Raw genomic sequence first — 26,853 nt, forward strand, 5'->3', positions numbered from 1 at the left:
CTAGATGGACTGTGGATATGGTATGCTGGTATAACTATACTGGCAAAGCCTTCCAACTGTAGATGTGGCCCTAGACTCTGCAGCAAGGGTGGGGACTCGTGGCCAACAGGACTCAGGGATTCATCCTCCATTATCCATACCCTCTTTTAGCTGTTTTTGTCACCTATCCAAGCTCATTTAAGTAAAACTGGGACATCCTCTATATACAAGGACTCTCCTTACAGTTGATAATTCTGTGGAGGAAAGTCCCAGTCTGAAATATTTCCTCAGGTCCATCCAGAACTTGTCTCTAGCAAGTCACAAGCGGCTTGTCAGAAAGAGAAGCTGCCTCCAGAGCAGAGCTGAAGTTCTAGGGTGCCCATTAGCTCTTCAGGATGAAGGAGAAACTATGTGCACTGAGATTAAGAGCAGGTAATTGAGATTGATAGTGGGAACTGATGGCAGAGTGCAGATAAACAGTTAACTCATTCAACACCAGTCTCCTTGATTTTTGCAGTTTCCATTAGTGGGGCATGCAGTCTAGTAGCACTAAATCTAATTTAGGGCATGGCTACACTTGCAAGTTGCAGCGCTGGTGAGGGGGTTACAGGGCTGCAACTTAGCAGGTGTCTACACTTAAAAGCTCAGCCAGCGCTGCAACTCCCTGTTTGCAGCGCTGGCTGTACACCTGTGTCTGCTTCCGGTGTAGGGAGTCCAGCGCTGCGTGCAGCAGCGCGGTCATCAGGCTGGACCTCACCCGTGTTATTGCTCCAGTAAAGGTACTTATCCAGCATTCCTTCAGCCTCCCGGCACGCTTTAAGCACTCCACTGCCGGCTCAGCTGATCCATCCTTAAAATCCCCGAATTGTAAAATCCACTCCTGTCCAGCGAGGCATGGAGTGCAATCATCAATCAGCAATCCATCCCCACGCCCCAAACGTTCCCAGCAGAGCACTGCCGAACTGCTGGACTAATTAGTGCTATACGGGAGAAAAACAGCCATCCCAGCGGCTCACCGTAGAAATATGAATACTACGTCCAGATATCACAAGTCAATGCAGACAGCTATGACGAGATCCATTCAGTGAAGGGTTAAGGTGAAAAGAGCTGAGCAAGTGCCTACACAAAGCCCGTGATGAAACCGATCCGCCTGGTGCTGCCCCACCTACCTCCGGTTTAAACAAGAGCCGGATGCGAAACGGAGTAACCCACTGCCAATCCAAGGAGTATCGGACAGTTCACAGCCGGGAGACAAGGGTGAAGGGAGACCGAGCGTGGCACAGGGAGAGAATAACAAGGGCTGAAATGTGCTGCGACGCAATCAGGATTCTTGTTTAACACAGGAGGAAGCAAGCCAAATCCGGGAGCCTACTTAGAGGAACACACGGACCGTGCCAGTTAAGAACTTTATTCAAACAACTTATGTGTTTCTGCTGCAGAAACTCCCCTCCTAACCTCCCTGCCACCAGGTACTGAAAAAAGCCCGGCAGACCCAACTCAGAGTAAGACTAAATCTACAATATAACAATTAAAAAGTTATATACAAACTAATCACCAACTCCTTATACACAGGACCTACTAGAGTATCAAACACCGACAAGGAGAATACACATCTTAATAATACCGAGAATAATCTGCTAGCATAACGACATAGTTATTTAAGTTTCCATAATAATGAATATATTATACCACCTCAAACAAGTATATCAATCATCAGAAAATAATCGAGAAAGTCGCACAATATTCACACAAACGCAGACACTCTTTATCATACAGACCATCCCTACAGAGTAGAAATGCAATGAGCCCCCCCCCCACCCCCGAGCCGCGTGCAAGATGGCTTTTTTCCCAGCACCTGGTCTGCCTAAGCCCCTGCCAGCCAGGTACTGAAAAAGCCAGGCAGGCACCAGCCCGACCCCTCCCCGGAGCTGCGTGTAAGATGGCTTTCCCCAGCACCGGTCTGCCTTAAGCCTCGTGGCCAGCAGTACTGAAAAACCAGGCAGGCACCCAGCCACCCCCCACCCTCCGAGCCACGTGTGCAAGATGTTTTTTTTTCCAAGCATCATTTTGCTTTCCCCAAACCCCATGGTTTCCCAAACTTCCTTTCCCAGGAGTGCGCATGTGTTATTCCAGCACAGACCAATCAGCAACCTCTCCCCTGTGATCAGCGGTGTAAACTCACCATTTTATTCTATCATCTTTAGAGCGTCCAGCAAGTGGTAGGTCACACTGTGTTTTTGAATGACTACAATCTCTACAAACAATGGTTCCTCTGTATTAATTTATTCTGTTTTTAAGTGACCTTGAGTCCCGCTGGCAAGACATTCTGAAGGCTAAGAAACTTACGAAAGAACCTAGGAAATCGAAAACAGCTTGTGAAAGCAGTTATTAACATGTATCACAGACAGAAAAGATACATGATTGGAGGAAAGACGTAGCTTAAAAAGGATCAGGAAGCAAAGACAGCCAGAGATCGATGCTAACCTCATGGAACGCAACACAGAGCTCATCAGACAATGGTGACATGCAGGCAGACCACAACCATGGATGCCTCAGCCCATCCCAAAACAGCACATGTGGCCCAATGTCCTCAAACACCCCTTCCCAGCATCGGCTTACCACCACCCCTCCCAACACCAGTAACGTTCACCTCACAGCCCTGATAACTACGACCGTTACCCATGCACTCACACCCATCACCATGCAGCATTTAATCCCCAAGTGCAGCAGCAGGCAGTGCCCCAAGTGCAGCAGCAGGCAGTGCAACCCCAAGGAAGAACATATTCAAACCTGTGAGTGTAATGCTAATCCCGTACCCCCCTTCCTGTTATGTACTGTATTTTTAATAAGGATTTCTTGTCTTTTATTCACTGTTTATTATTACAGAAACTGTACATCACTACAAGATAAATAGGAACTGCAAATCAATGAAACCACTGCAGGTAACTGCTGTGAGCAATGCTCTAACTGCAGTGGAAGCACTCAACATTACTGTTGGCTTTCAGCCTCAAAGTGCTCCTAGGCATCCCTTATCCTTGAAGCACTGTGCGGCCTCTCTAGTCGCCCTGCTCTCTGGCTGTTCAAATTCAGCTCCGCTGAACCTCGGAGGTCCATTCGTCAATGAAGTTTCACTCTTCCTTCACAAATATATGGAGGATACAGCACGCGGTTATAATCGCTGGGACTGCTTTCCCCCACATCTAGCTTCCGTACGACTCTCCACTCCCCTTTAAACAGCCAAAAGCACACTCCACGGTCATTCTGCACCGGCTCAGCCTGTAGTGAACCGTCCTTGCATGTCAGTCCTTTGTACGGTTCATGACACGCATTAAGCGTAAACGGGTTCCCAAGGACACACGGTATTCGACTCCACCATGTGATCTTCCGGTCTGGGAAAAATCCTGCCTGCAGCTTCTGAACAGCCACTGTTCTGAAGCCGTCATCATGCACCCGTTCTGCATCTGTGAAATCAGTGACGCCATGGTATCCCAAGCGCCTGGAGCACATAGGAAAATACCTTCCCCTTAATGTACTCGGTGGCCAGGTGGGGTGGTGCCAGAATAGAATATGCGTCCATCTATTCCCCACAGTTAGGGAAACCATTTGTGCAAAAGCCATCCCAATGTCCGCACATTCGCCAGACTCACGTTTCTTCCGAACAGATGCGATAACCTGAAATTGCATCAGCATTCCAACGGTCGACTTCCCTCCAAACTGTGCGACCGATCGGTACTGTGGAGTAGCCTAGCCCGACTGCATACCACCGTTCTCCTGCAGGGCAGCTCTCAGTTCGTGTCCTTGCGCTGCAGGGTTGGGGCGGCTCAGCACAAGTCATGAAGTGCTTTTCGCATCCAAGTTGTGCAGCCACTGCTCGTCATCCCGACTTGCAGACGATGTGATCCCACCACTCAGTGCTTGTTCGCGCGAGCGCGAGAGCGGCGTTCACGCGCAGGCACGCTGTTACTGCACCAAGCATTTACTGTCAGGTCGTCACCATCTACTTCATCATCTGATCTCCACGTCACTTTGGAGCAAAGGATAGCTCCACGCAGACTGATGTGGGCAACATCTCAGCAATGTCCTCAAGCAGCTCGAGCTCCTTTCTCTTGAAAATCACGTGATCAGACCACAGTGCACCAAACCGGGTTGAAAAGGAAGCGATGAACCCGCACGGGTGGTTGAACAGGAAGCAATGACCGCAACCCCGGCCCCTCCCACAACCCACAGCGACAAAATGGGACGAGGTGCTCTGTGGGATAGCTGCCCACAATGCACCACTCACAACAGCGCTGCAACTGGTGCAAGTGTGGACACACTGCAGCGCTGGCCGCTGTCAGTGTGGACACACTGCAGCGCTGGCCGTACACAGCTGTACGAGCACAGCTGTAACTACCAGCACTGCAAAACTGCCAGTGTAGCCTCAGCCTTAGAGTTAGAGAACAAAACATTAGTATACAAACAGCCAAAATGAAAAGCAGAAAAAAACATACATAGAAAATGGAGATAAATAAGTTCATTGCTTCAAATGCTTTCAATCTGTGACCCTGGAGCAGGTTCATTTGAGAGGATATAATTTGTAGGGCTAATTATTGCGATTCAAAAATGAATATTAAGTTAATCTGTAACCATCAGATAAAACCTTAGAAAGTTTTTTTTAGTCAGGATTTTATTTCCCCTACTTCACTACATTATTATTCACACAACCTCATAAACATATATGAAACGTCAATGCCCATTCCCTGAAGAGTGACCAGTGAAATACAAGCCAAAGAGGGCAATAGGGAGAATACAGGACAAGCGTTACCACAGTAAGGCTTATGGATGCTTCAGTTATTATACCCATAAATAAGCTACAGCTTTTCAGTATTACAAAATGTTACTTCTGTAGTCCTGTTCTAAACCCTGTTTCAAGTACCAGCTCAGTCACATTTACCCTGCTAAGTGAGCAAAAGCAGTAGCCTAAATAAAAACAATGGGAAGTACCATCTTGACACTCAGAGAGCCACAAGCATATGATCAAGTTAAGGCCAACAAGGCAGATCAGCTCTATTATGTACGATTCACTAGCTACTCAAGAGTCTCAGAATGTCTCAGTGAGGAAGTGTTCATATTTGCCTAACCAGAAAGAGAACAATATGTTTCCTTCTTCCTTATGCAGGAAGAAGGAACCTTATTTATTGACAAGCTTTTGACATACAAATACAGTGTATGCTTTACTCACCAGAGTGAAGTCCCACTGGGGCCCAGGAGTTAGAAATGTGAAAGAGCTGCCTCGTCGCAGAGGATATCTGTGAGTTGAGAACGTATAAAAGTAAATAAAGTAGCTACAATTCATTCCCCCTTTCCCTTTTTAGTTGTTTTAAAATCCTGTGGTGTAACAACATCCCATGCTAACCCTGTCAAATCTGAGCAAGGGTCCCAAATCAGCTCTGAATACTGGTAACCTCTGCGACAAAACACATTTCCTGTGGCTTTTTTCAGCTCAGGGTAACCAACTTATAATAGCCAAAGTCCAACATGAAGTACCTCATTTCAAATGGATGGAACCTGGCCTGGAACAGAACCATCCCAAGGAGACAGACCATGCTAAAAAAAATAACCAATACCAGGAGGATACCATCTGAGATTCAATCTTCTGTTTCTGAATTCTTCCTCAGAGGCACAACTGTAACCTGAAGGGAGGGTACGATTTGAGAGAATGCCCAAACAATCTTGATTGTTGCCTGACAGATCAGAAGGTTGCTGCTTCTTAACTTAATCATAGAAGACGCTGCCAGGATTTTAAGAATCCGACTCAGGTGTCAAAGCCCCTCCCTTACGAAGAAAACCATGAGCCTCAAGCTACACTTACATTACAGCACTTACTGTGGATCAGCTGCATCCAGCAGCGATTGTGATGGAGATGATCTAAGAGAAGCAGTAGCTATGTCTCTCCAGCTGACATAGCTCTGTCTACAGCGGCGCTTAGGTTGGTATAACTTACATTGCTCAGGAGTGTGGATTATTCACAACCCTGAGCGACATAAATTATACTTAAGTAACCTGTAGCGTATACGAGATCTCAGACTTCTCTTCTGATGGGCTTCTGGATTAAAGGATTACAGGCCACAGAGCCAGTGGGTCAGTGGCGTAGCCAGGTTTTCAGGGTAAAGGGAGCAAAAAACATAAAAAAGGTGCCCCCCTTGGCTCCCTCTCTGGCCATGCCCCCTTGCCTCCCCCTCTGGCCACGCCCCCACACCGGACCCCCTCTCTCACCTTCCTTTCTGCGCTTTTGCGCCAGCCTGCCGCCCCACAGCTCCTCCAGCCGTGTGGTGGGCAGCGCAGCCAGTAGGCACGGCTTCCGAGATGGCCTGCCGCCCCGCAGCTCCTCCAGCCTTGCGGCGGGCAGCGTGGCTGGCAGGCGCCGCTTCCGTGCCGGGCTGCCGCTGCTGCCCCGTGGCTCCTCTGGCCATGCGGCCAGCAGGCGCCACTTCCACGTCTTCCGGCCAGAGCGAAAACAGCTGCTTCCACTCAATCCCACCAGCTACGCTACTGCAGTGGGTGAATACTCCACTCCTTATGAGCAATTGTCCACACAGACATTTTGTCTGGGGCAAGAGGAGCACCTCTTGGACCTCAACCTCACCCCCATTTGCCATCTATTTATTATTAATTATATTACCATAGGGCCCACGAGCCCTCCTCAAGGACCAGATCCCCATTGTGATAGGTGCTGTATAAAAATAGAACAAATACAGTTCTTGCCCCAAGGAGATTACTCTCAAAGTAAAAGATGAGAAACAACAGATGGCTATAGACAAGGAAGCCCAATGAAACAATACAAGGCAGCATGACTAAACAGGTCAAAAATCTGAACCAATCAGCTATACTAAGTGATAACTTTCCTAACTATACAAGTTTAGGAAACTAAACATCCCACACCAATCCTGACATAGAGAAGTAAAAACATCTGGCCTCATTTTCCAATCTCAACGGAGATGAAATCAATGGAAGCTGCAGGTCCTCTGAATCTTGAAAATGAGGCTATCAGCTTTTGCATAAACTTGCAACTGAAGCTTGCTCTTACAATAAGTCATCCTCATCAACAAAGCAAAACTGTCAAAAAGCAATATTTTCAGAATAATGTTAAATAAAAATATCCTGGGACCGATACGGCCACACCACCACTGTCTCCATCTAAGTCAGGGGTCTCAAACATGCAATGGAGTTATTTGCTGTGGCCCACCAAGCTCCCCTCACCCGCCACCCCCCTAAGCCCCCCAGCGAGCTGAGTCCCTGTTCCTCTGCTTACCTCCAGGCACTTCCCGCCGCCAAACAGCTGTTTGGAGGCACTTAGTGCTTTCCAGGAGGGAGGGGGAAGGAGCGAGGAGCCACGCTCTTAGGGGAGGAGTCAGAGGAGGGGCGGGGATTTGGGGAAGGGCTGGAGTGGAGGCGAGGAGGCAGAGTTGGGGTGGGGACTTTGGGGAAGGGTTTGGAATGGGGCGGGCAAAGGGTGGGAAGAGGAGGGCCAGGGATGAGACTTTATGGAAGGGGTGGAGTGGGGGCGGGGTCAGGGGCAGTAGGCTTTTGTACCTTTATATGAAAAGGTGTCAGTAAAGCGGCCCTCGGACCAATGTACTACCCCTCATGTGGCCCTCGTGGTGATCTGAATTTGAGATCCCTGATCGAAGTCATTCTACAGTACTAGCACTGTGCTGACCCAACAAGTTGTGTTCCAAATTTCACTGTCTAGTGGATTCAACATACATTTCCAGCAACATTTAGTTTATTCTGGATATCGTATTAAGAGGCACTTTTGCCCAAAGTTTAGTTTCTGCATCTCAAACTACTAGTCCAAAACAAAGGGTCGCTCCCTCTTTCTGACATCGTCAGTTGAATCAGCTAATAGGGAAGATTTTACAGCGCTGTGTTTTCTTTGTGAGCTTGTGACTAGAGCTAGTTTGAAAATGTTAGACAAAACAGTTTCATCAGAAAATTCCAGTTCACTGGACTGAAATGTTTAACCCAATCTATTACAGATTGGGATTTCCCTTAGCACCTACAGTGCCATGGCCTATGCGTAAAGGAGAGCTATCACTCCTGAGAGACTGACAAATTTCCAATAGCAGGGTTGGGGAAGACAAGAGAGGATATTTTTGAGGAAACAGTGACAGCATCCCAACAGAGGGCCACAAAGACAGACATGTGGAGTGATGGTTTCCTGCAGCATTCACAGGACTGAAATGGAGCACATGGCCCTGGAAAGACATGACGCAGAGGCAAACAGCTGTGATGGAGCATCTTTGTTACAAAGGTCAAGCACTGCACCCCAGCCTTGCGTTGTCCTGCAAATTAAGGAACACACATCATATTAGAACCACCATCCTAATTACTGGTCTTTCCCACAACAATCAACCGTTCTGGAAATGAAGAACACCTCGAAGCGCATCACCTACAGAATCTGTGAGCACTCCATCACTTGGCCATGTCACAGTTCCATTGGTCTTGAATTTAAAAAACTAAACAAAAAACAAAAACAGGCAAAAATCTTGAAGTAGTGTAATTCTTTCCCCTGTTGTTTGTGTAACCCTGAAGGAGATTACCTAGATTCCTAGGGCTCTGTGTGCTGGCAGCTCAGTGAGAAGCGCACTGTCCCTGGTAGGGAGGGGGAGCCACAGCACACTCAGAATCTGCCCAGCAACCAATAGGGAGCGAGAGGCCCTTCCCAGCGAGTTCAGGAAAGGGGAAAAGCCATTTCTGAGTTAGTCTGGAGCCAGCCAGGGCCAGGGCCAGGGCAGGACTGGCTGTGTGGGGAGCTGGTGAGTCCCAGGCCTGCATGCAGGGTTCCCCCTGAGAACTGGCCTCTAGGGACCTAAAAGCAAGATCTCTCAGCTGGGTTTTCCTTCTCCACCGAGGACTCCCAGTTTGTAGAGTTTTCCTGGGAAATTTCCCCAGCCAGACTGAGCTACCCTCCAGCTCCGTAGGTGAGACCAGTCGCCACTTGGTCAGCTCTGCTCTGGCTGCTAGTCCAGGGCTACTGCCTGCTGGGAGCGTGTCTGGATGCTGGGCTAGGAGACTACAGTTCGGATTTTAGTACGGTTGTGTAACCTGCACCTTGAGCCCTGCACCCCTTTGTGGTGAGGGGAAATCCTGGGACTGAGGCAGCCTGACTCCTGCCTGAAGAGGATCACTGCCAGCAGAGATCAGTGCCTCTGCAGTGACCGAGGAGTCCAGAGTCATCTCTGAACCTGAGGATCATTCATGGAGTTCGTGAGTGTACCATCTTTTAGTCAGTCAGTCAGGGAAATTGTTTTGGGGACACCCTACTCCCTGAACTGTGTCCTCAAGCCAGGGAGTGAGGGTTTGGGGATTTTATAACCTGCTGCATATTAAACCCTGTGGAAGGACTTACCACCTCCTCCCACTTGTGAGTCCTTTGGGCTGTAGGCCTGTCTATCAAAACCTGTAAGCAGATTGGCATTAAAGAAGGCAACTAGATGGAGAGGGGGTGCTACATTTGTTAACATTATATATTTTGATACAACTCTGCTGAAGAGTTTCATGGAGGTACAGCTTAAGCCTAGCCCCATAGCATCAACTCCAAATAAAATCAATGCACAACATTTCAGTTATCGCCTTGATTATGCCACCTTCATTACCCACAACTGCACCCTGGCCTCAAAGTAGGAGAAAAAAATGCATCACTAACCCTGTTTCCCCAACCTTTTGGGAAATTTCTCAGAGGCACCCTCTCTGGCTGTCAGAGTTTAAGGCCAGAAGGGACTGACCTCCTACCTATCTATCCACCTCTACCCCAATATAACACAAATTCGAATATAACAAGGGGAGGCGCGGCTGCACAATCGATGTAGAGGTGTATATCTAATCTATATATCTGGATGGAGGTGGCCTGTGATGTATATCTATGCATCTATATCACAGGCCACCTCCATCCAGCACCCATCCATAATGTTCAGAAAGCCTCACCACCTCCTGCTCCCACTGATCCATTAATGTCCACAGAGTCTGCGGGGGTGGGGTGTGCAAAAATTCCCTTGGTCATTCCAGAAAACAGGCCTGAGTTATTAAAGACCCTGGCACTATGGACCTTTCCAGATCTTCCCATGTTAATAATAGTGAACTTTCTATGGTGATCAACCAGGTCTTGAAGTACCTGGCAAAAATATCCTTCCCTGTTGATGAAGTCTTTGGGTTGGTGTAGGGGGCAAAGAATAGGCATGTGTCCCATCAACAGCCCTATACAGTGTGGGAAGCGCATCTGTGCAAAGTCATCAATAACCTCCTGTGCATTGTTAAGCTTTATGACATGGCACAGCACCACGCTTCTCATAGCCTTACAAACATCCATGACAACAGCCCCAGTGGTTGATCTAGCAACAGCCAACTGGTTAGCTACTGACCAGTAGCAACGGGATGTGGCAAGCTTCCAGACAGCGATAGCCACATGCTTCTCCATGCTGAGGAGACCTCTTGTCCTATTGCTGCAGCTCAAAGGCAAACTGTGCAGATTTCCAGGAAAGTGGCTTTTGTCATTCTGTAGCTCTGCCATCACTGCTGGTCATCCCAGTTCTGCAGCATTATGTTGTCCCACCTGCCAGTGCTAGTCAGCTGAGCCCAAAGGGCAATCCACTGAGTAAAGCTGCTCCAGATAAACACCCTGCAGAAGTAACTGCTTGATTTCATCTATCTGCTTCTTCTCCTCCTGCAGCTATATTGCTGCGGCGTAAGGCATCCAAAGCTGGATGGAGCCACAGAGCCAAATTCATCTGCCTAGACCAGGGGTAGGCAACCTATGGCATGCATGCCGAAGGCAGCATGCGAGCTGATTTTCAGTGGCGCTCACACTGCCCCGATCCTGGCCACCAATTCGGGGGGCTCTGCATTTTAATTTAATTTTAAATGAAGCTTCTTAAACATTTTAAAAATCTTATTTACTTTACATACAACAATAGTTTAGTTATATATTATAGACTTATAGAAAGAGACCTAAAAATGTTAAAATGTATGACTGGCACGGGAAACCTTCAATTAGAGTGAATAAATGAAGACTCGGCACAGCACTTCTGAAAGGTTGTCGACCCCTGGCCTAGGTGACTGTCAATACAGATGTGTCATCCTGTTCATGATCATGATTGTGGTGCTCAGCAATGCATTCTCCATGTGGCCAGACAGCTGTTCAAAAATGGCACTGGCAAAATATAGATGAATTATGGGATGCCAGGAGAGGACTTATGGGAGTTTGTTAGTTTGACCCCAAGCCACAGATTTCCTGTAGCTTTTGATAGGCACCCCACAATGCATGGCAAGAAAAATCAGAGCATAGAGTTGGACAGTAGCACATTGCACCATAGGATATCAGCCCAAAATGCTGCCTGTTAATTTGAATAAGCGCAGAGGTGCATGGATGCAAGGCCTAACCAGGAAGATACCAAAAAGCAGAGTGGAAGCACTTCAGTTTGATATAGGTAAATTGCTGCATTTAGAGTGAGCAAACTAATCTGATATAACATCCTCAAATAGACAAGCTCTTAAGGTACGTCTATACTGCAGCTGGGAACGAGCCGCCCAGGCTGGGTCGACAAACACGGACTAGCTCAGCTTGAGCTAGCACACTAAAAATAGTAGTGTGGATGTTGTGGTTTGGGTGGCAGCTCAGACTCTCACGCCCATCTGACCCCCCTGCATCTGAGCTTGGGTGTCTGGCCCGTTTTTAGCACACTAGTGTAAGCCAAACTATTGTGGGAGTTTCTCTACCCAGGCTGGGAGGCTCAATTCCAGCGGCAGTGCAGACAGACCCTTAGAGACCAATTCTCCTGAACAACTTGGTGTTGCAAAAAAGTAACCCCTCCCCCTAAGAAACCCAGAAGTGAATGACTAGTACCTGTGGTTAGTTATTCATTCTGATTCCTGAAAGGAGACTACTCTTAATAGATAATTATCTCGTATTGTTCTTCCCAGTATCCCTCCCTTCAGGATAGACTAAGTGGATACAGCTTGAGGAAAGACAGGCATACAAGCAACATGCACCAGGTGTTTTCTCCAAGTTAACTGAGGGGCTTGAAGGGGCTTGTAAGAACAATGGAAAGTGACCACTAGTAGGCTATAGCAGGGAGCATTTTGTTTTAAAAGAATGTTTTTCCCCTTGATTCAGATTAACTTGTTCACCTAACCTCCCCTGTTCTCTCTCCAAAGTTAAACATTTTCCAGATGCAAGAGCTGCAACTATACTCTGGAGGCAAAGCTCTCTAAACTAGAGAAAGGATATTGAGACTGTCCCAAAAGTAGAGAGAAATCTGCTTCGGTGTGCTGTCTCTGCTTAAGGAAATTAGGTGTTCACCAAAACCAGCCAAAAATAATTCCATCAGTCTTGCCATGCTTACCTTTCCACAGTGCTTAAAAACATATGATTCTGTATTAAAAATTGTGTTGCCTACAAAAGTCCTGATCTCCATGCCATGCAGCTTAATTGCCAAAATGCAATCCAAAAATGAAAATGGGGCTTAAGCATTGTACCTGAAAGGTAATCTGCAAAGGACTCACAAAATCAGACACTCATATTTAAGCAGGTAAAAGGGACCAAACTAGGTTTGGCAACATAGCAGGGAGGAGACAACTGGCCCCCAATAACCCTCCTGGGGGAAGTTTGGGCAATTAACAATTTACATATCACTAAAGATAAAAAAGCCTAGTAGATTGGTTCTAATGTGAAACAATCAAAAGTGACAGATTACATGTCTGGAAGTACTGTCATTGTTCCATGTCTTCCTGGAGTAAACATTAGGACCTTCTGATATACACAAGTGGCTTCTACTGAAAGCAACAGGAGCTATGAGAACATAGAATTTGCCCTCAGAATTTGAGCCCAGACAACAGCAGAAACTATCTAGGCCAGGGGTGGCCAACCTGAGCCTGAGACGGAGCCAGAATTTACCAATGTATATTGCCAAAGAGCCACAGTAATATGTCAGCAGCCCCCCAGCAGCTCCCCCCAGCCCCACTCCCAGCATCTCCCACCTACCAGCAGCCTCGCCTATCAGCACCTCCCCTTCCCTCCTGATCAGCTGTTTTGTGGCATGCAGGAGGCTCTGGGGGGAGGGGGTGAAGTGAGGGAACGGCAGGCTCAGGGAAGCGGGCAGGAAGGGGCGGAGTGGGGGCAGGGCCAGGGGTTGAGCAGTGAGCACCCCCCGGCACACTGGAATATTGGCGCCCATAGCTCCAGTCCTGGAGTTGGTGCCTAGACAAGGAGCCGCACATTAACTTCTGAAGAGAAACATGTGGCTCCAGAGCCACAGGTTGGCCACCTCTGATCTAGGCCAACGATCTCATCTCAGAACTAAGTGAGGTGATGTCCTTTCAAAATTCCAGTACAAAAGGGGTAAAAAATAGTGCTCAGCAACATGCAGCCATTTCTGTAAGCCTGCCAGCTACATGGACATTACAGATGGGTACATCTGCTGTATTAGTTTCTGTAATCATTTAGGAGGATCTTAGAAAACCAAATGTTTCAGTCAAATTATTTTCATAATGGTTACTTTTGCATGTTTATACTGATTTTCTGACTGTCTGAAAAGAAAGTCATCTTTGTTTCATTGTTTCAAGTCTTGTTGGGGGCATGGTGGGGCAAAACAGACTGTGTATAGAATGGTGTGAGTGTCAGGTCTCCGTGCCTTTAATCCTGTTTGAGCAGAATAGCATATGTAAAAATCCAAAAGGTGTACAAGATGGGCATCCCATCTTGGATTTGGATTTGTTGGACTACAGTATATATAGGCTTGGCAGAATGCAACTTAAAAAAACCTAACAATTTTGACAGATAATATTGATGTATTATTTCTGATCATCAATTTAAATGTTCACAGGTACAGGAAATTATGGGAGTGTTAGACAATAATTATTTAATGACAATATCTAATAAGCTGTCAAGGTGATTTTTCTTTGTCTATCTGTAAATTTCTATTATTATTGATGGAAATATTTGTGTTTGTTTCGCTGTGTATGGTGATATTGACCTTAACCGATAAAAATCAAATCCTTCCAACCTTAAGTATATAGCACAGGGGAGCCTGTACCTATCCTGGCTATTGCAACTTCTTTCCAACTCGTATTTAATGTAGCTTTCTTCCTCCGTGTTTTATTTTTTTTACTTTAAGTCTGTACCACTTAGTCAGCATCATTTAGTCCGTCTGCACCCATTCTTTGTACTTATATTTCATGGCTTATCCAGGAAACTGCAGAAACATTTTGATCTGGCAGTTCCCTTCGCCTTAAGTCCAACTAAAGATCCAAAATAAATTCTTTGGACTGGGCAGCAGTTCTTTATTTCCTTCCCCTCTCACTCCAAACCTTTTTTTGTTTTCACCGCAGCTTGCTCTTAGTTTCAAATACAAACCATTCACATCGGTTAAATGCTATTTGATTTATGTATATTACAGGCATTTTGAAACAGATAGATTATCCTAGCGAATATTTGATTTGAGATCTCCAAAGGCACAAGAAAAGACTTTATACTTATGCCTTTGAATCTTAATTTAAAATCTAACAAAAAGAGCCCCCTTTGATTTCTCACCATTTAAAAAAATGTCGATTTCAGCAGTAACCAGTGGCCCCAATCAGGAACGCCCACGTGCTAAGCAGTGTAAAAATGGAGACTAAGCTTCTTGGGCCAGCACTTGCCCCTGCTTCCCATATCTAAGATGACACCTAGAAAAATAAAACTTTACCTTAGGAGAATTAGTTGACAGAAGCACTTGAAATCCTGAAGAGAAAAAAGGGAGGTGGAAGATCTGCTCATAGAGAAATTGCACTGTAAATTCTACATTGAGTCTAATTCATTCCCTGTCATAAATGATACCAATATAGTAGCAGAAAGAAGTACTAGGGACACTTTGCCTTGATTATATAGAAAGCCCAAAATGATGCTCTACTTTCTGGCAATTTGTTTTGGTAGAGCTACTCCCCAGCTTTCTGTTAGCATCAGCAAAAGCATCAGCCTTTGCAATTCTAGTGCAATTAGTAATTCTAGTAGTAGCCTGAGCTTTCAAATAGCAAAGCCATGAAAAAAATGTCTGCTGGGTGATGCGGTTAAACAGAGAACATAAAAAAAACCTAAATCCAACTCCTACTTGGATAGGACCCTGTGCTGCTACTGCTGATCTCAGAACTTCTTGTACTTTTCAGACACCCTGAAATAGCCATTACATTGTTCATTTATATTGGAACAAATTCTGTTTCTTAAGGAAGTTTCCTTTACTATCTTGAGCATGTCTAACCCACAAAGAGGGTGTAGGCTGAGAGGGAACTGTGGTTTTTTCTTTTAAAATTTGCTTTTTTGCTTCAGTGGAACATTATGGCCACGTGTCTGAAGAGGTTAACTATCACTGTTGACCACATCAGCAGATAAGGCCAAAGTAGATTAACCAGACACTGCTATCCACTGCATGCATCTGACGAAGTGGGTATTCACCCACGAAAGCTCATGCTCCAAAACGTCTGTTAGTCTATCAGGTGCCACAGGATTCTCTGCTGCTTTTACAGATCCAGACTAACACGGCTACCCCTCTGATACTTGCTATCCTTGGATAATTGTAAAGTTGACCTCCACATAGCTGTGACTTGGCCATCTTTTCCCAATAAATATGGCAATCCCCATACACCAACCACAATTTCATCACTAAGGCCTCGTCTACACTAACGAGGTAAGTCAATTTAAGTTATGCTAGTTTTGTTACATAATTGAAGTCCATATAGCTTAGATCAATTTACAGTGGTGTTTACACCTTGCTATGTCGGTGGGAGACTGGTCTTCCATGACTTATCGCAACTTCAACAGACCTGATGAATTGACACTGCTGCATTGATCGCAGCGGCACCAATTTAGCCCATAATGAAGACAAGCCCTTAGATTCTCTTATATCTTTTCACTGCAGACTTCCGCTATGGTCCAAGGATCTTCCTTCCGGTTTCCCTTCAGGCTTCCCTCCCCAACGGGATATCTATTTCAAGCCAAGATTTAGTAAATGCTATACTCCCTAACAATTGTTGCTAAGATATGGCTTCTAGCCGCTCTACAAAGGAAAAAGATGATAATGAATTTCCAGTAGCAGTTTCAGCAATCCACCGCACCTCCCCCAAACCCTTTAAACTATTCTGGTTGCTCCAAAGCTGTGAGTGACCTACTGTGTTTGGTGCATAAGAGCGGTTTCTTTGGCTTACAGTTGTTGCAGCACCTCATCCGGCATGTTTTGTAGTGCACTCTGCTCTTGGAAAAATATATTTGATGAGTGAATGGGTTGTAAGGATAGTGTTCTGGAGCTCCTTCAAAACCAAAGGAGCAAATCTCCCACTTCTTCTCTGGCAGGAGAGCTCAGATTTTCTTCTTCATGTTTTGAGACAAACATTCTAGAGAGTCTATGGTTGTACAGAAACAGAGGCTGCATAGATGCCATGGGTAACCTGTGAATTCCAGGTCTTACCAGACCAGCAACCAGAGAGACACCACTAAAACCCATCTGGAGCTTCAAGAGGGTCTTCTCCTTGTCTTCCCCACAGCATGGAAAAGAGAGCTGCTGTCTACAGAGAAAGGAGCACGTTTTCCTTCCCCTCTGAACCTCAAAGCAGGGGCATAAGCCAGCTTGTTTGGCATAGTGCCTCCTCAGGTCATCAGCACTGAACATCTTCTACACATTGGTGGCATCCCATGCCAGGGCCCAGTCATTTCCTTGGCTGTGTATTAGACCTTGCTTCAGTCCATACATATCTTGGAAGACGAGCAATAGCAGATCTTTGCTCCTGGATATCCTCTTTAGGTCTTCAAGGAGAGAGGTGAGTAAAGATCCATAGGAGGAGAGCTCCAGTTCTCAAGCTGTAGATATTGTTTTATAATTGAGAAAGTATAAGTGTATGATGCATATGGAAAAAGAATTAAGATTCCATGAATACCTGGCATCTCTGGACTTGAGTGTTTAACCATGTGCCAGGCATGTTGTATGTGTAATGAAGTTATTTGTGCAGTAGTTTCCTCTTGTTTTTTAATGCTTAATTGGTGGTGGGGATTAGACAACAGGGGGTGGACCTGTGAGAGTAGAAGCACAGCTGATGACAGAGAATATTTCATTTGTCAGCCCTAACACATGCACTCTTCTCTGTTGCAGGATAATTTCTGACAAGTGTTGCTCCTGACAGAGGTGGTTTTATGTGCACTCAGCCCCTAAATCAAGCAGCCTTTCAGGAAAGAATGTCCCTGCTTGCAACTCTCAGAAGAGTCCTGTGTTCTTAAAGATGTGAGCATCACACACCTTCTCTGAGCAGCCCACACTGATATCTTCACCACAGTGAGTCGACTGCTGACGCTCCCTCGTCGACTCTGCCTGTGCCTCTCGCTGAGCTGGAGTACAGGAATTGATAGGAGAGCGCTTGGGGGTTGATTTATCGTGTCTAGACTAGACACGATAAATCAACCCCCACTGGATTGATCGCTGCCCGCCAATCCAGCGAGTAGTGAACACGTACCCAGTGAAACATTTCTTTCATCCATCAGCACTTGCATAATCATAACTATGTAGCCCCTTCTGTTGATGTACTCTGTGGCAAGGTGGGCTGATTCCAAAATAAGGATGTCCGTGCCATCTGCAGCCGCAGTGGAACGCACTGCTGAAAATCCATCCAGAACATCTTGCACATTGGTGAGAGTCATCTCCAGCTACGCAGGACTGCTAATGGCCTACACACTTGCATGACACCAGCCCCCACTGTGGATTTTCTAACTCCAAAATGATTTCCCATTGACCAGTAGCAGTCTGGCATGACAGACTTCCAGAGTGCAATCTCATTTCATCTTTCATTCTGGTGTCTCTGGGCTCGAGGGCTAGAGCAAGCTCGGCACATAGATCGATGAACATGGCCTTTTGCACCCATAAGTTCTGCAGCCTCTGCTCGTTGTCCCAAACTTACATTATGACATGCACCCATCATCTGCAGCTGCTCTGCAAATGCCACCATCAACCCTGAGTTGATTTTCCACCAAATCTCTTAACAATCTGTCCTCAAAGAAATTGTCACATCCCCCATTGTTGCAGTTCTTCCTGCAGCTATGAAAATACCGGAGGATTATGCATACTGAATTTACATTTGTGAGATTAATGTAGAATTCTGTGGGCATCATGTTTCTCTCTGCTTGCCATCTCTGACAGAAGTGCCACATGGGTTTGTAGGTTTTTTTTTAAAAAGGCATGACAATTATGGAATATGGATGGCATTATGGAATGGAAAAAGTTACATTCTGGAAACTTAAACCCTAGCTCCCAGAGATCCCTGGACAACTAATTTCCACCCTAAGAATTGCAAAAAGTTTCCAAAAGGCATCACGCCAGACAGCAGAGTATGGCACACTGGGATACCAACCAGTGGTGCACTGCACTTTGTATTGACACAAGCATTCCTGGTGAGTATGCACAGCACCAATGCAAACAGCAAAGTGTGCACAATCAAAATACTAACTTTGACAGCTGGGTGCCAACATAATTTGCATCAACAAAAGTTTGTAGCATAAAACTCATTCAATGTTTCAAATGAACTTCAAACTAGTAGAAAGTTTCCAGTCAGAGGGCAAAAAGCATATTCCAGAACTAGCCGACATTAGTTGTACTTTAATATCACTTTCTCCAATTAAGCCTCAAATACTCTCCCATGAGAGCATTCAATATAGGTAACAAGGACTAAATAATTCAATATGCCACGTACGCATGAGAGAAAGATTTCCACTCTCAAGTGCTATGCCAGCTGCGAATGTTTAGATTCAACGCTAGATAGCTATTTTGAGTTCTTGTGGGAACAAATTTTGATCCAAAAAAACCATTAGAAGCCATCACAAGAGACCAGTTGACAAAAGATACACTTTTAAAGTTGGTTGGTGCAGAATCTCTCTTATTTAAGGCCTGGTCTACACAGATTTTGCACTGGTATAACTATTTTTGTTAGTGGTATGAGTATAAAAAAAAGTTACTAGTACAACCCCAGTGTGAATGCAATTAAACTGATGTAAGGTATCTTATACAGTATAGTGTATTCCCTTTGTTGTACAGGAATAAACTATACCAATATAAGGCACCTCTATACCAGTATAACTGTGTCCACACTAGGGAGGTTGCACAGCTTTAACTGTACCGGTATAGTTAAAATGGAATAACTTTCGTATTTAACATAAGAACATAAGAACGGCCGTACCGGGTCAGACCAAAGGTCCATCTAACCCAGTATCTGTCTACCAACAGTGGCCAATGCCAGGTGCTCTAGAGGGAGTGAACCTAACAGGCAATGATCAAGTGATCTCTCTCCTGACATCCATCTCCATCCTCTGACAAACAGAGGCTAGGGACACCATTTCTTACCCATCCTGGCTAATAGCCATTTATGGACTTTACCACCATGAATTTGTCCAGTTCTCTTTTAAACGCTGTTATAGTCCTAGCCTTCACAACCTCCTCAAGTAAGGAGTTCCACAAGTTGACTGTGCGCTGCGTGAAGAACTTCCTTTTATTTGTTTTAAACCTGCTGCCATTAAGAGAACCCTCATTACCCTTTGTTGCAGAACGATAGCAAGAACGTAGTATAAAAACAAACAGAAAATTGCTTGGATCTAAAGCAATCCAGATAATATTTGTTTGCAGTGACTGGCCATTGATTCTGTGTACACAATGGCATTCAGCTGGAGGGGAAGGTGAAGGGTCATGTCATCATCCCTTCTTAATTAGGAGGCACACAGGTTGCTGCTGTGCAGTGCCAGCCCTCCTCCTCATCCTGCTGGAAAAGAAAAATTCACCTTCTGATCCTGTGAGAGGCTGGAAAAAGAGCATCCAGATTGCTTTGGAGGCTGGAAAGAATGGGACTTGTGCACAGAAGAACTGGTATTTCATTTGAGCAGGTGGATTAAGGAAAGCATAGTAGAAAAATATTAGGGGCCCATAAACTAAACAGAGCAGAGGGAAAGCAGGGAGATGAAAAATCAGAAGATATTGTGGAAGGCCAAGGAGAATACATGCCTGAGGTTTGGAGGTTGGGCAGAAAACTACTGCTGGGTGGGGCTGTTAAACGTAATGTCTATACAATGTAAGAAAAAAATGTTAAGATAAACACAGACTTTAGAGTGTGGGTGGCATAGCAGTACTCAGTGACCTCACATTTTAAAAATCTGATGAATTAAAGATGTACTTTGACCTTACGATTTAAATTATTTCTATTGTATTATGTTTACTTTCTGTTAGGGCAGCCCCTTTCAGATCATTTTCTTACCAAATGCAAGGTAAGCAGGCACCCTCCTCTTACTGCTGGTTTTCTAGGCAGTTCTGCATGTCAACAATTAAACAACTGATGCTGCCAGATAGTCACTGTTGACAGATCATTAAGCCAGTAGCAGTCCTGTGTGTGTCCATAGCAGGGTTGGCACTGTTTTTATTCAACTGGTTTAAGACAGATTTTTGTGCAACTGATGCAACTTTTGTGCTTAGACAAGATTGGAGTCTCCTCATTTCACTTGTGACTGTGTCTTCATGCTGCCCTTCCCTCCCAAAATAGCCTTCCTCCTTGTACATGCCTAGAGGTTTCCTTCTCCTCAACACTCAGTCCATTCATCTACTATTCCAGTCCCAAACCTGGCGTGGGCACTCTCGGCTGTCATTGCTACACCTGATCATAACGAAGATTTTACAAACAACAAAAATAGGAAGCAGCAGATAGTGAAGGTGCTGAAAGTTTAGGACAAGAACCTTGAACAATGTAAGATAAAGTGGGGAGTCAGCGACTGGGACAATGAGCAAGTAAGAGACAGCTGCCAAGATCATTTTGTAGAAAAAAAAGACAACATGGATGTTTGGGAGGCTAGAAAAGAGGTGGCTGCAGTAATCATGATGGGAAATGAGGAGGGATTGGACAAGAGAGATTATAAGAATTGCCATACTGAGTCAGACCAGTGGTCCGTCTAGCCCAGTCTCCTGTCTTCTCTGACAGCGGCCACCAGATGCTTCAGAGGGACTGAACAGAAGAGGGCGATTTATGTAGTGATCCATCCCATTGTCAAGTCCCAGCTTGTAGCAGTCGGAGGTTTAGAGACACCCAGAGCATGGGGCTGTTGTCCCTGACTATCTTGGCTAATAGCCATTAATGGATCTATATTTCAAGAACTTATCTAATTATTTTTCGAACCCAGTTATACTTTTGACCTTCACAATATCCCCTGGCAACAAGTTCTACAGGTTGACTGTTCATTGTGTGAAGAAGTGCTTCCTCATGTTTGTTCTGTATCTGCTACCTATTAATTTCATTGAGTGACCCTGGGTTGTTGAGTTATGTGAAGTGGTAAATAACACTTCCTTATTCACTTCCTCCACACTGTCACATACACTTCTATCATATCACTTCTCAGTATTCTCTTTTCCAAGCTGAACACTCCCAGTCTTTTTAATTTCTCCTCATATGATTAAGAGTATGGAACAGCTTCCATACCCTTAATCATTTTTGTTGCCCTTCTCTGTACTTTATACAGTTCTAATATATCTTTTTTGAAATGGGGCAACCAGAACTGCACACAGTATTCAAGGTGTGGGAGAACCATGGATTTATATAGTGGCATTGTCTTATTAACTATTCCTTTCTTAATGGTTCCTAACATTCTTAGCTTTTTTGACATCCACTGGACATTGAGCAGATGTTTTCAGAGAACTATCCACAGTGACTCCAAGATCTCTTTCTTGAGTGTAATAGCTAATTTAGATCTTGTCCTTTTTTATGTATAATTGGGGATTATGTCTTCCAACACACATAAATTTGCATTGATCAACACTGAATTTCATCTGCCATTTTCTTGCCCAGAATTAGATAAGTGAATTGAGCTTAAGTTTGATTAAAGAAATGTGTGACGTAAAGAAAGGTCCTAACTAGCATGTAAAAAAAAGGCCTTGAAAAGAAAGAGTTATAAGGCCAGAAGGAATGAAGTAGGGAGGATGTCTGGTTCAAGGAATGACTAATGAAATAAGTGGCATTTCTAAAAAGAAGGCTTCTGACTGATAGGGGTGACTGCAGATGTTTTTAAATAAGACAGAAAATCTGCTTTAAAAAGAGCCAACATGGATCATCCCACACCCACAGGGTTATTTCAAAGGAACAGGGCCCATGTGAATCCAGGTGCAAAGGAAAAACAGTTGGTCAGTAAGGAGGGGAAGAGATAGGGAAGAAAGGCCTGGGGAGAAAGTAGGTTATAAATCTTATCTGGATTAAGACTGGAAATGAGAGTGAATTGTCTCAAATTGGTTTTTAGCTGAAGATAGTAACTGGCAATGATATCATTTGTTTGTTAAAGGATATAAAGAAGTAAATGCTTAAAGGGTTCATTGCTAATACCTGCCTGACCACACTGGAGCTGACTAATATGGGTCTAAGCACCCCTGGTGGATTTAGCCTGTTTGCAAGTATCTTGATCAAATGCTAATAAATGTTTTGTTACTGTTTGGATGTAGTAAATTGCATATTTAGGCTTTTTAGGCATGTTTACGACCATCTTCTGCTTAGTGGTTGGGGATGGTTGTAATGTACTCTCCCCTGCCATGTCCTGCCTAGCTTATAACCCCATGAATTGCTTTATTTAGGCTTTTTAGGCATGTTTAAAGCAATTGTATAAATACAATTTGGCCTTTGGAGTTAATAAAGGAATTTATGGGTAAATTAATGTCATGATAGTATTCTGCATATATAATAATTCCAACACCTTGGCAAAGGCTTTCTGAAAGTCCAAGTATACTAACTATCCACTGGGATCAGCCTTGTCCATATGTTTGTTGACTCCCTTAAATAATTCTAATAGATTGGTGAGGCACGATTTCCCTTTGCAAAAGCCACATTGACTCTTCCGAACATATTGTGTTCATCTTGCCTGATACTGAAGTTAAGCTTACAGGCCTGTAATTAACAGAATTGCCTCTGGAGCCTCTTTTAAAAATCAGTGTTACATTAGCTACCCTCCAGTCATCTGGTATAGAGCCTGATTTAAGAGATAAGGCACATTTCCACAGTTAGTAGTTCTGCAATTTCACATTTGAGTTTCTCCAGAACTCTTGGGTGAATACTTATAACTGTTTACTTTATCAATTTGTTCCAAAATGTCCTCTACTGACACCTTGATCGGGAACAGTTCCCTGTGTCACCTGAAAAGAAAGGCACTAGTGTGGAAATCTCCCTCATAGCCTCTGCAATAAACACCCTGCAAAGAATTCATTTAGTTTCTATGCAATGGCGTAATCCAGCCTAGTCTTCCTTGAGTGCTCCTTTAGCACCTTAATCATCCAGTGGCCCCACTGATGGTTTGACAGGCTGCCTGCTCTGGTGTTTTTATTTATTTATTGCTGTTAGTGTCTTTTGCTAGTTGCTCTTCACATTTTTTTTTTTTTGCACTTAACTTGCCAACGTTATGTTCCTATTTTCCTCAGTAGGATTTGACTTCCAATTTTTAAAGGAGAGATAGGTAAAAGTGTAACAGAAGTAATTGTGGTTTGAGTATTAGCCTGCTAAACCCAGGATTATGAGTTCAGCCCTCGGGGGGCCACTTAGGGATCTGGGGCAAAAGTCAGTACTTAGTCCTGCTAGTGAAGGCAGGGGGCTGGACTTGATGACCCTTCCCTTCCAGCTCTATGAGATGTGTGTGTGTGTGTATAGATAGATAGATAAAATAGTGAGATTTGGAAACTAACATTCCAGTAGAATCACAGAGTAGGTATTTCATGTAATAAAAGCTTCACAGGTATTTTCTGTTATTTTGAATAAAAAGTGTAGAGTTGTTTTTGGGGTGTTTTTAGGGTTGCATGAAACACCACCATCCCACTAATAAAAGAACCTGACTTAAGGAAACAAGAAGAGAGAGTCCACTAGTTGTGAGCACAGAAAGTCATTCTGAAAAATTCACCTTGTTTTGTTCTACTAGAGGTTATTCAAGCCTGAGAGAATATTTCTGGTTCATTAGTACAAAAGGATTTCACTGTGTCTTCTAATCTAAACATTATCACAAACAATTATCTACAGGGATGAAATTGCACCTAGGCCCCACAGCAACCTCAACTCTGCCCCCTAGTGCAAATGTATTAGTATTGCAATAGAGTCTTACCATGCATGATCATACAAAATGCAATATACAATATGCTGTACACACATTTATATGCAGTAATCACGTTAAAGACAAAATCTGAATAAACTGAGGGAAGAGCACTGCACTGAGGTTCTTTTACAACTTGTACTGGAAATGCACTACAAATTACATCAAAGCTTAAATAATAATACAAAATGCTACATATATAAAGCTCCGTGCAGCTCAAAAGCTGGTCTCTTTCACCAACAGACGCTGAAGCAATAAAAGATATTACTTCACTCAGCTTGGCTCTCTAATAAAGCTACAGTTTTAGAAAAATGCAGTTTTTAGTACTCCCAAATATAGTACTGGAACAGAACACATTTTGCAGTATTGTGTGATCATAAAATACATAAAAAGAACAGGAGTACTTGTGGCACCTTAGAGACTGACAAATTTATTCGAGCATAAGCTTTCGTGGGGTACAGCCCACTTCATCAGATGCATAGAATGGAACATATAATAAGAGTATATATATGTAATTGACCATCTTGATTATCACTACAAAAGCTTTTTTCCACTGATAATAGGTCATCTTATTTAATTAGCTTCTTAGAGCTATATATACACCCATCCAGAGAAGATGCCATACCAGCTCTAAGAAGCTAGTTAATTAAGATGACCTATTATCAGTAGGAAAAAAGCTTTTGTAGTGATAATCAAGATGGTCAATTACAGACAGTTGACAAGAAGTTAAGGATAGTTATCATAAGGAAATAGACTCAGCCATTCCCAGTCTCTATTCAAGCCAGAGTTAATGGTATCTAATTTGCAAATCAATTCAAGCTCAGCAGTTTCTTCTTGGAGTCTGTTTTTGAAGTCTTTCTGTTGCAAAATTGCCACCTTCAGGCCTGTTACTGAGTGGCCAGAGAGGTTTTCAATTCAAGGTGGCAATTTTCAACCTCTCTGGCCACTCAGTGACTCAGGAACACAATACCCACTGAAAGTCACTTAGGCGTTTATGAAAATCTCACATTTTGGGACTCTCAGATGTAAACTCAGAAAACACAGTAACATGCACTGAGTGCCCTAACTGACCAAAAAGTGGCTATTATTACAAAAAACAAACAAACCCACAAAGACTATCACGTTTGCAAAAACAATTCAACTCAATTGTACCCTTATCTGCTGGTTTATGCAATAGTGGAGTTTTGTACTCTCTTCAATGGCACAACCACAATGATGCATTCTGGAGTATCTGCAGCGAACCTGGTACCATCCAGCAGAATGTACAGCTTTTCTTTTTATGTTAAAGTTTAGACTTATGTGATGATTATTACCCCATGCCTGGCTACATTCCTTTCCCAGCATCCCTCCACAAAAGCGTCTAGAGTGGTTAGCATATATTTCTATGCTTGGCTCAATTTTCAGGTTTCCTTTGCAAATCACCTTTAACCAGATTTAGCTTGTGTGGGTTAAAAGGAGACTGATCAGAAGAGAGGACTCTTCTGAAAGGAATAATCATACAATGGGAGGAGGGAAATATCACCCTACTACGTTCAAGAAGCTATTTTTGTTTTTACACTGGGAAAAACTAATTACATACTACCCCTTATTAGTAAAATAAAATGAAATCTACATGTCATCCAACTACTGAATTTTTAATATACTGAGCTCAAAGTACAAGCAAACATGAGAAACAGAACAGTTTCTACTTTTTTTTTTTTTTTAAACTCTACCCTAAAATATCAACATCGCTATCTCATACTGACACCCAGAGGAAGAAAATATAACTGCAGTCTCTCCCTTACACAGTGGCTAAAAATTCACAGCAAGCACCTTTCCTAAAGTAACTTTAAAAATGTGAGTCTTAACAAAAAGACCCAAATTGCATATTCTGAGATTCCCTATATTCTAGTCACGTCAATGGTCTCTCCTCCCGTTTTAGTTGTATTGTTTTCTGTTTACGAATATAATCTGAGAGCTATAGCATGACAGAACACAGAATGTACTTATTCAAACACATGTCTTTTCAGTAGGGATGGTTTTTGTAAATGTTTAACTCCCAATTCAGATATTTTGGCATTTCAGCCCCATCACATTCATGGTTGAGAGGACTGGCAGATGCTACTGTAATGCAGGAGGTATAGCACTAAGAGTAGTAATAAGTTGGCATTCTCTGAGGTTCCAGCAAGGGGTTCAGAAATGATGGGGGAGGAAAGAGAGAAACCCAAATCCATTGTGAACAGATTGTGTATATGGTAGGAACAGCCCAAGAGTCCTCATATTTGTGATCCCACCCCTCCAGCTTAATTTGCACCTCAGGCCGTTAGGGAAGGTTGAGATATATTGCACGGCAATATCAGAATGCAGATGATATTCAGCTGTACATTCACCTAGATTCTACAATCTCCTTACTTTCCCACAGCCTGACCACGATAAGGGCCTGGGAGAAAGGTGAATTGTTTGTGACTCAATCCAGATAAAATGGAGATTATGCTTGTTCGTGGTAGGAAGTGTTTAAGTGATGGCAGACACTGCCTCTGTCCATTTAAGGGTGTATGTCTTCTTTTCACCAGACTCTGGACTACTGGATTCTCAAGTAGTAGCATTGGCCCACAGTGCACGTCTATGACTAAATTAGAAGACTGCATCCACTCTGGCCATTGAATTAATGATCTGTGCCTCTTACCTCTTGGCTAGACTACTGCAAAGTGTTCCACTTAGGGTTGCTGTTGAAGTCAGCCAAGAAGTTACAACTGGTGCAAAAT

At 44.0% G+C, this 26,853-nt stretch overlaps 1 protein-coding gene across 1 annotated transcript in view; it reads right to left on the reverse strand.

Annotated features, from left to right (window-relative positions):
- NET1 (neuroepithelial cell transforming 1) overlaps positions 1-26,853 on the reverse strand; it is a 77,144-nt gene that overhangs the window by 34,569 nt on the left and 15,722 nt on the right. Inside the window, exon 2 of the mRNA XM_032797489.2 lies at positions 5,201-5,267. Coding sequence (XP_032653380.1) covers positions 5,201-5,267 — 67 coding nt within the window. The remainder of the gene's footprint in view (positions 1-5,200; positions 5,268-26,853) is intronic.

The sequence above is a fragment of the Chelonoidis abingdonii genome, chromosome 1, assembly GCF_003597395.2.
Source record: "Chelonoidis abingdonii isolate Lonesome George chromosome 1, CheloAbing_2.0, whole genome shotgun sequence".
NCBI lineage: Eukaryota > Metazoa > Chordata > Testudines > Testudinidae > Chelonoidis > Chelonoidis abingdonii.